We start from the raw sequence: 10,060 nt of genomic DNA, 5'->3' as shown, positions 1-10,060 counted from the left end.
ATATTTAGTAAATTAGTTATAAACTTATTTTCAAGTTCATATGAATGTTAAATTCAATGATTTGAGAATATTAAATATTATTTCTTTTAAATTTTTATAAGTACGTACAATTCTCACTGTAAATTATTCTATTTTGAAATCGGGAAAAATTTCAAAAAGCTATCGGGAAAACCGGGAAAAACTCGGGAATTTAATTTGCCGCTCTGAGTGGCCACCCTGCCGTTAGTTTGCATGAGGTGTCGTTCAAACCAACGGGGGTAGACGGTAAGCGGTTTGTCATATTTTGGTTGCCAATACTTTTAGGTGACATAATAAAAAACTAAAAAAAAATTTTCTTTGACAGTCTTTCGAAGATGTTTCCAATTACAGTGTATGTTAAAAAAAATGTTCACATGCTAAATAAATAAATAGAAAAGAAGTTCATGTACCCATGCACGAGCTCACTCGAATTAAAGTGTCTCGAGTATACCAAAGTGGAGAATCCTTGTCGTTTTGACAGGTCTCCTGCTCGATTGAAACTATGGGGATGACACTAGATCGACTGTTCCAATTTTGACGTTTCTCCTCTTTGTTCTATCCAGGCTCGTTAACTCGAATGACTCTTGAGCGTTTCGATAATACTAATAAAACTCAAACTAATAAAACTTTACAAATTTTGCAGAAATAATGACATTCTAGAGTAAAATCACAATCTTTTCATAACTAACGCAGATGTGTTAGTGGCTCTCGTTATTGACATCTGCGGGAATATCTTACCTTGGTATTTAGATATGTTGGGCGGATGTAACTGTTTGGTAAATCGTTTTGCATCGTACCTATCAACTGCGCCTGGGATTTCTATCAGTATTGTTTTTCGGTTCATTCCTTCTGTCGACAGCTTTCCGTCCAGATTCTACCTGTTCGCTCTACCTCATCATCTAGATGCGGCCACCGACCTTCATTCACAGCTCCTACTTTCATCACCTTTCATCAAGGTTCTGCCGATGACCAGCCAGCACTCATCAAGTTGACCGGTAAAGTTCGTTTCCATGGATGCTGCCCTCCGTTACAGCCAATCCATCCTCCACCTAGGTTCCCGTACTGTGCCCGCGTTTTTTACACAATGCGTGACCGCATCCTGGCCATATGCGGGAAGAACACAACTCCGGATAATGTCGTCCAGAGTAGAATGTGTTGGAAGGACCATCGCATATTACAATTTTTTGATCAAAAACCAACATGTCATAACTTTTTCGAAATATTGATCAATTTTCATAATTTTTGGAGTGAAAGACTCTTTTTCAAAAAGACTTCGAACAACCTTGACACGCGAAAGAAATCATTTGAATTGAGCTCAAAACGTCAAAAGAAACTCTTGCCCCACTCGATCTTTTGCCCCACTTTACTCTATTGTGTAGGGATGAGTTTGGCTGGAATGCCGTTTCAACTACTATCACCCACATCGTATTGGAGCTACGCGTGAACTCTTAAAAGGGCTAGTTTAGGCACTATATAAGAGGTGGCGCAAGGGTTTGGAGTCACCCACGTACGCCATACCGGTGCACTGCGGTCGAAATCAGTGGCCGCGGAGAGAACATCCTGGTAGCGTTGCTGTCGTGGCGTTGGTCTACTGGGTTGGATCCGAGCCCGCGATTAGAAAGGGGTTCTCGGCAAGGTCGGGGCAGGTGGAGGCCCCATGCAGGCTCGTCCTTCTGTGTGCTGGCCTTACTTGCGGGAAGGTCAAATCGCTGTGCACACAGTATCAGTTCTTGATAAGCGCTAGTATGCTTTCACGTTTTTGCCTTTCTCGTACACTAAGTGTACTGGAAAGGCTATATGTTCACTACAAAAATGACTTTTTGATAGAAGGCCCGGAGAGTCGAGTCACATATACCAATCGACTCAGCTCGACGAATTGAAGTGATGTCTGTGTGTATGTATGTGTGTGTGTATGTGTGTGTGTATGTGTGTGTGTATGTGTGTGTGTATGTGTACAAAAAAACTCACATCACTTTTTGGCAGTAAACCTCAACCGATTTTAATGACCGATGGTTCATTCGACGCGGAATCTGGTCCCATTGTTTCCTATTGAAAATGGTTCGGATCGGTCCAGCCGTTCCGGAGTTATGGACATTTAGGTGTTCCGGACCAGTACCCTTGGAAGGGGCCATACATAAAAATGTAGCAAACACATACATGCGACACATCAAACTGTGGCATTTTGGATAACTTGATGAACAGTTAGCAAGAAAATAGTCTCAGACCTTATCTGTACCGGTTATGTTCCAGAACCGGTTCCGGATGTCCCGCTGGAAGTGGTCAAATATAAAAGTGATCCAAACCAATGCATGCGACACATCAACCTGCGGCAATTTCGATAACCTGATGAACAGTTAGCAAGAAAACAGTCTCAGACCATATCTGAACCGGTTGTAATCCGGAACCGTTTCTGGGTGTCTCGCCGGAAGTGGCCAAATAAAAAAATTACAAAAGCCATGCATGCGACACATCAAATTGCGGCAATTTCGATAACCTGATGAACAGTTAGCAATAAAACAGTCTCAGATCATATCAGAATTGGTTGTATTCCGGAACCGGTTCCGGATATCCCGCCGGAAACGGCCAAATATAAAAGTGAACCGAATCTTTGCATGCGACATATCAAAGCGCGACTTTTTTGATAATCCAATGAATGGTTGGCATAAAAAAAGACTCAGACCTTATCTGAACCGGTAGTGTTTCGGAACCGGTTCCGGATGTCCCACTGGAAAAGTGATCCAAACCCGTGCATGCGACACATCAACTTGCGGCAATTTCGATAACATGATGAACTGTTAGCAGGAAAACAGTCGCAGACCATATCTGAATCGGTAGTGTTGCGGAACAGGTTCCAGGAGCTCCACCGGAAGTGGCCGTATATAAAATTTGACAAAACTTTTGCATGCGGCATATCACATCAAGGCTTTTCCGACAACTAAATGACCGGTTATCTAGGAAGTATGCTGAGACCATTATGAACTGTCAGTAGTTCCGAAATTAGTTCCGAGTTTCCCTTCGAAAGCGGCTAAAGAAAAAATTGTACCAAACCCATGCATGCGACACAGCAAAGCGCGGCATTTTTGATAATCTAATAAACGTTTTCCAGCAAATAGGCTCAGACTACTTAAGAGACTATCGGTAGTGTTCCGCAACCGGTTTCGGGCCGGAAATGAAACCAAACCAATGCATGCGATACCTCAAATCACGAAATCACAAAATTTGCTGTACGGTTAGCAAGAAAATAGCCTCAGATTATATTAATTTTTAGCTTCTTAGGTAACCCGATGAACAATTGACAAGAACATAGTCTCAGACCATATTTGATACAACCGGAATCGATTCCAGGTGTCCCACGGGGAGTGGTCAAATGCGAAATTTAACAAAACCCATGCAAGCAGTACATCAAATAGCGGAATTATAGAAGTGAACAAAATAAATGTCAAAGCGATATATTGAATCGTGGCTTTTTTGATAGCCTGTAAACGTTGGGTAAGATTATAAGTGAAGAAATGGCCAAAGTCTTCATATATGCAAATGAACAAAGTCGTGACCAAAGCGATCCCTTCAAATCACAGCATTTCTGGTTCCAGCGGTGTAAATGTATAGTAGGATGGATCAACGTTTTATGGAAAAAAATATAATTTAATCGCATCAACACCTTATACAGTTTTCAATATTTCAATCTTCAATCTCCTTTTGCTTCTAAAATTACTGCTCACAATTTGGGTGCGGCTGGTTGAGCCCTCACTCTTCTCATTGCGATTGAAATTTGAATGGAAAATTTACATTTTATGCATTTTTCTCGTAAGTAGGTCAAATTTTACATGAATCGTGTTACCAATGGTAAAAAATAGCCTAAAGTGTGCTAAATTAACATTGGCGAAGATCACAAAGTGATCTGTTGTTGTGAATAAAGTTAAGCTTCTTCATGCACCCCGTTGCCGGAGTGCTTGAAATGGAGTCATAATGCACGACTAGGGTTTAGGCGGTCAAGCAGTCAACTGAGAGGTCTGATATTTGTCAGCTCTGTATTGATGTTGAACTTTACATCGGAATATGTACCATCAATAAGTTTCCCAAATCGATGATGGCTTTGTTAAAATTGTTGCTTTTCTATATAAAGTGTTTTCAGGATTCAGGAACATTTTGGCTAACGTCGACGGAAAGTTCATGAGCTCATATTCGACGAGAAAGGCACTATCACCACTAGGTGGATTAATCTGGGTTTTTTTTTTTGTAGTAGACGGTCCTTAACCCCTCTCTCTCTCTTCTTGGTGTAACGTCCTCACTGGGACAAAGCCTGCTTCTCAGCTTAGTGTTCTATGAGCACTTCCACAGTTATTAACTGAGAGCTTCCTCTGCCAATGACCATTTTGCATGTGTATATCGTGTGGCAGGCACGAAGATACTCTATGTCCAAGGAAGTCAAGGAAATTTCCTTTTACGAAAAGATCCTGGACCGACCGGGAATCGAACCCGTCACCCTCAGCATGGTCATGCTGAATATCCGTGCGTTTACCGCCTCGGCTATATGGGCCCCACACTACCTGAATCTCCCTGTTCAGGTGTCTGTTGAGCATGGCTAAGAAAAAAAGGCTGCCAACTCAATAACAATTGCCACATTTTTTATTCGCTCCAGGTATATACAATTTAACAATCATCATTCATATTGTTATATCTCTGCCAACTATTCTACCTCACCGCTCCGACTGTTCCCATATCTGAAGGTTTGACGCTACCACGTTCGACTCTCATTACAAGATTGCTGCTTAGCATCACAAACATCAAACCACGATCATCTCCATCTAGCTTGAAACTCCTCCTTACTTGGGCAAGTGGCATACCTCGGACGCCTGCACAACCTCTACTCAAATATTCCGACATCCGACCAGGCTTGTCCATTTTCAAACTCCTCCATGGTATTGTTTTTCGGATCACTCTTCCTGTCGTCAGCCTTCCGTCCAGATTCTACCTGTTAGTTCTACCTCTTCGTCTAGGTGCGAACCTCTGCCGGTGATCAGACAGCTGTCATCCAGATGGCCAGTAAAGTTCGTTGGGGCCTGTCTATAAACTACGTAGACTCAGAGGGTGAGACGGGGGGGTCTGGCCAAAGTCTACGGTCCTTACAAATTTCGAAAATTTTGTATGGACGAAAGTCTACGGAGGGGGGGGGGGTTCTTAGATTGTCAAAATTGAGTCTACGTAGTTTGACAGCGTCTTGTCGAGGATACTGTCTTCCGTTGCAGCCAATTCATCATCCACCTAAGCCTCCCGTCCTGCGACTCCCTGGATTATGCGGTCGATCCTTCTCCAGGTCGATACATGCAGTAGAACAGGCTCCTGGGCCCATAACCTGTTGTGCATTTTACTGTGAGTGATCTTCCAAACATCTCTGTTCCAAAAATCAACAAAAAAAACTGCATCAACATCCCCTTCCTCCCGAGTTCAGCCGCACTTTGATGAAAAACAAAGCCAAGCAGTCCCTGGTTGTCTCTGCAGTTTGCAACCTCCTAGGTTGGGTCGGATTGGAGCAATTCTCACGTCACTGATAATCATAATTCAAACACTAATTACAAATTTTATGGCTCGCAAAAAGAAGCAAAACAGATCACATTACAGCAATTATGGCTGTTACGTTTACGTGCCTTCTACTCACCCGTCGTCAAAAGTGAAGCAAAGACACGCACGTGAAAGAAAGTGAATGTTGCAATCTCAGACATTGTGGGTGTATGACGCTTTTGATGAAAATCGTCATCGCCGTACTCGGAGACGTCGTCGCGTCATTGACCCAGACACTGACTGTCGTGATCGTAAACCTATCAAAATCTAACTTACACAGAATTTCACTTTCTAAGTCGATCCTCTCCTATTGAGAAGTGCATAAACATGACTCTGTCGCCCGGGGGACACTTTTCCCAACAAGCTCGCATTTTCTCGCATTTCCTTATCAAGAGAGCCCATCAACATCAACATGTCAACTCTTCTGGGCGATCAGATCCGCGCGCGCGCGTTTGCTCCAGATATCCTCAACGACAACAAGTTCCCTTTCGCGATACCCTTTAAAGCGGAACCTGCTTCGCGGCATTCCTTCGGTTCGACTTGCATCGCTTCTGCTCATCGAGCTGCACTTTTTCCAACAACCCCCATTCAATCGATCGACTGTTTTAATTGACAGTGTTATCGATCGATAACCGATAATTAGCTCATCATCGCCGTTTACTGCTCTATTGGTTGTAGAAAGTTCGCGGCATTAATGCTGTTGGATGACAAATTTGTATCGTCTCCAATGCTGACCCACTAGTAGACTAGACGGTGGAGCTATACTTACTTGCCTGAATGTAAAAACTCTCCCTTTTCAAAGAGAAATGACCAACAACCATTAGCACCAGATCGTGACCACATTGTGGGGGAGCATCGACGATTTGAGTCAGTTTTGATTTTTGGCTTCTGTCATCAGACAATAATGAAAGAATTCGCCACCCCTCGGGAGCGTGATTTGCATTGGTAATTAGTCGAAAGCATTGCGTGTTTCATGCTTTTTCTTTATTTGTTTGGTGAACTCTGAACTAGACGAGTGGAATTCCTTCGTTTCCGGACTTGTAGTCAGTCGTGACACGCGATCGATCGTGCATTTATGTATAAACAATGGTGGTGAAGGTGATGATGAGGTACAATAAATTACAATAAATAGGAAATAAATTAGGTCTTAAAACTAGTCGGTGACGAGGAGAGATTTGGCACTGGGGCTGCTCAGTTTTGGTGGAGGTTGATCTACCAGTCCTTATGGTACAGGATCGGGACGGATGGTGGCGCAGGAGCTGCATAAGCGACTGGTGGTGGAAGTGGGATTGGGTTGGCGCTTCTTGCTATGATTTGCGACACGGCAAGTACTAGAAGAATGACCTGGAATCGAAAACAATATATGTAACAGACAAACGACAAGATAGTTCTTAGTTTTCTGTACTTACTCCAACACCCAATCCCTTCATCGAGACAACTGTGAGGGCGGACAGCAGGGTGGTGATGACTCCAACAACGAACGCCGTTGGGACCACAGCAAAGCTCATTCGTTTCAAGAAGTGATGACCGAAGGTTCTACCCTCTGCAATTGGAATGAGAAAAAAAAACGCAATTATTCAAAGAGATACTACAATGATGATCTAATTTTGTCATTCCTTGATGTTGTGGGACGAAAAAACATGGTATTTTTAAAGTTGTTGTTGTTTGTTTATTACCAGGGATTTTAACGTTTTATGGGTCATTCATTCCGTGTATTTTTAAAGTGAACAGAACATTTCTTTAATATAAGAATGGTCACCTAGCAGTGTTTACTGCATAACTATTGGTGTCATTTCTGGATAAATGCCTGGTGGAATTATAGACATTATCCTCGGAGGAATTACTTGAAGAACTCCCGAAAAACCTCTAGGAGAATTGGCTTCTGGGGAATATCTGGATGATCAAAATCAAGCTTACGAGCGGTTTATTCATCTATTAACGGGTGGCCACTGAATAACGGGAATGCTTTTAGCAGCTGATTAAAAACAATAGAAGCGTCCATAGAGTAAACATTTTTTAGACAAAACCATCGTCTATCTATCCACAAAGTCAGCGTATTTTTTATTTTGTGTCAACTTAATCTGTTCTGCAGAAAACGACATTGAAACAGGAAGCACTACCAAAACGCCTTAGACGGCTCTACTGATTGCTCAAAACAACCGTAAAAAAGTTTATAGTAAACCATTATAAAACTAGAACCCGCCCGGTTTTGAATGAATTCCACATTTCGGCATCCCAAGAAACAGATCCTGAAGGAAATAGAGGAAAACTAGCAAAACCAATAAGCATGATATCATTTCACATAATAAAATCTTCTTTTGTGACATGGGCTGGATAAATCAATAGAATGCCTTGTTAAATAACAAATATTTACATCAAATCACATTTACACATTGAACAACATGTAAATGGTTCGTTATAAAAAAAAATAGCACAAAAAAAGTTCAACAATGAACCGCAGTGCACAAATTACATCGACACGTTTTGGGATTCAGAAAAATAAAATTTTTTGGAAATTTCTATAAATGTCATTTACGGGAAAAGGCTACAACCAAAACAAAAAAAAAACAAGTCAGTATCCCCATTTTTTCTTATGACTGTTTGAGTGTGTAGATGCTAAAGGTAGCTGAGAAACCATTTATTTTGACCAACGATTTCACAGACGCAGAAAATGCGTGAAAGTAAACTCTGAAAAGTCGTACAAAGCAGTTGCTCCAACATCACTGCAAAAAAATACTGTACAAATTACTACGTTCAACTTTCTTACATTTTATATTTTCCATGGACGTACATTGTTAAACCTTTATGATAGTTAAATTCAGATTGCCATTTTTAAAGATCATATATTTTTAAGAGCACATTCAAAGCATTCCCGTTATTTAGTGGCCACCCGTTATACAGAAATAATGTTTGTTTTGTGAAATCAAATATCTTAAGGAATCACAGGGAAAATTTTCCCGAAAGAATCTCAGAAGGAATTCCTGGGTGGATCCCAGACCGAATTCCTGGGTAAATACCATCGGTTATATATGAAGAAATCTCTTGCGGAATCCTAGGAGGAGTTTTTAGAGGCATTTCTAAAAAAGGACGCAAATTTTACGCATCACAGATTACATAACATCAGTATAAAATCTCTAGATGAATCGCTGACAATTGCAAGTGGTATTTCTCGACAAACGCCTGTTGAAATTCGTGAAAAATCGAGGTTATCATCTAAAGGGATTCCTGGAGTTTGTGTAAATTTCGAATTAATTTATTTAAACCCTAGAAGAATCTATAGATCAGGGGTTTTCAATTCTTTTGACTTGCGGTGCACTTTTTAAGAGTCTTGCTGCGCGGTGTTTGTCAAATTTTTAAAAGATTTATAAACTCCAATTTGACACCTAACTTGATTAAGTGTAGAATTAGCTTTAAGTTAAAATACACATTAAAAAAACACTACTTGATTGACTTTTTCAGTACTTATTGGTACTCATTTCGAGTGGAATAGTTGTTCGGCAAGCACAAATGTCTTTACGATATTTCCTTCAATTTTCGGGAGATTTTCTTGTCAAATTTATTGCAATTTTCAGGAGAAAACTTGAAGAGACCCCCGAGGCAGCGAAGTTCTGTGTGTTTCTGTAGCTGCTTTCTGGTAATAAATTCGGTAAATTTAATCCCAAGATCATTGCTGGTTATCTGTAAATAACTTTCGCAAGTTTCACGGCCAATGCTGTTTTGAACTTTTATGCATAATTGGTAATGTTTTTCATTATTTTAACTGAAACCCTAAGTTCTTAATCAGATTACTGACGTTCTTTTTTTTTTAGAGGTTCCTAGCGGCACGCCGAAGGACGTAGAAACCTCTCCCTCACTGTGCACACAATCGTCTCGCGTCAATTTGGAGGAGCACGATGCGTTTGCGCGGACAACGACAGTTCACTAGGCCTTTGGATAGGATAGAGAACGTGATCCTTCAGAAGCAGTTCACCAGCCGTGCACGACCAGTGTCGACCAGTAAGACACTGTTGCGTACTGATTCATAAGGTTACGGTAGAAGGGGTGAAAGTTTCGGTTTTGTCATTTGGTCGATTTTGTATTTGTTTTTTTTTGTTATGTTTAAAGTTTTGTTCAAATTTATGTTGTGCCCTGTAATTCAGTAATCTTTGGTGTGACTATGATCTGTTAGATAATCGATGTGTTCGTTATGTCCATTTTTGTAGTACTGTTTTTTTTTTATCTTTGAAAGTTGTCTTTAGTCCACACCCTTAGCACTATCAGCATCAGGTTCAAACTGTGAAAATATCTAATTTGGCATAAAAAGGCTACGTTAGTCAAAGTCAAAGTAGTCAGTTTTTGTCGATTTCGTCAAATATGCGTCTTAAGTCTTGATCACCCGTTAGCTTCGAATCTATAAGCAAGCACTATTAAATGTTGCACTTTCACACTATTAGTTTCTTATTTATTTTAAATTGGCATTGCTAGAAAACACTATTAAGCATTA

The 10,060-nt window shown here is 40.8% G+C and overlaps 1 protein-coding gene across 1 annotated transcript; it reads right to left on the bottom strand.

Moving 5' to 3' along the window:
* Positions 1-6,521: 6,521 nt before the first annotated feature.
* LOC115267392 (protein apnoia-like) lies at positions 6,522-7,126 on the bottom strand (the record flags this gene model as incomplete). Its single annotated transcript, XM_029874377.2, is given in 2 exon segments — positions 6,522-6,921; positions 6,987-7,126. Coding segments are annotated over 2 exon segments (272 nt in total), but the record flags the coding sequence as incomplete, so codon positions are not given.
* Positions 7,127-10,060: the final 2,934 nt, after the last annotated feature.

Source organism: Aedes albopictus, chromosome 1 (assembly GCF_035046485.1).
Source record: "Aedes albopictus strain Foshan chromosome 1, AalbF5, whole genome shotgun sequence".
Taxonomy (NCBI): Eukaryota; Metazoa; Arthropoda; class Insecta; order Diptera; family Culicidae; genus Aedes; species Aedes albopictus.
This window is presented reverse-complemented; position numbering and strand designations above follow the sequence as displayed.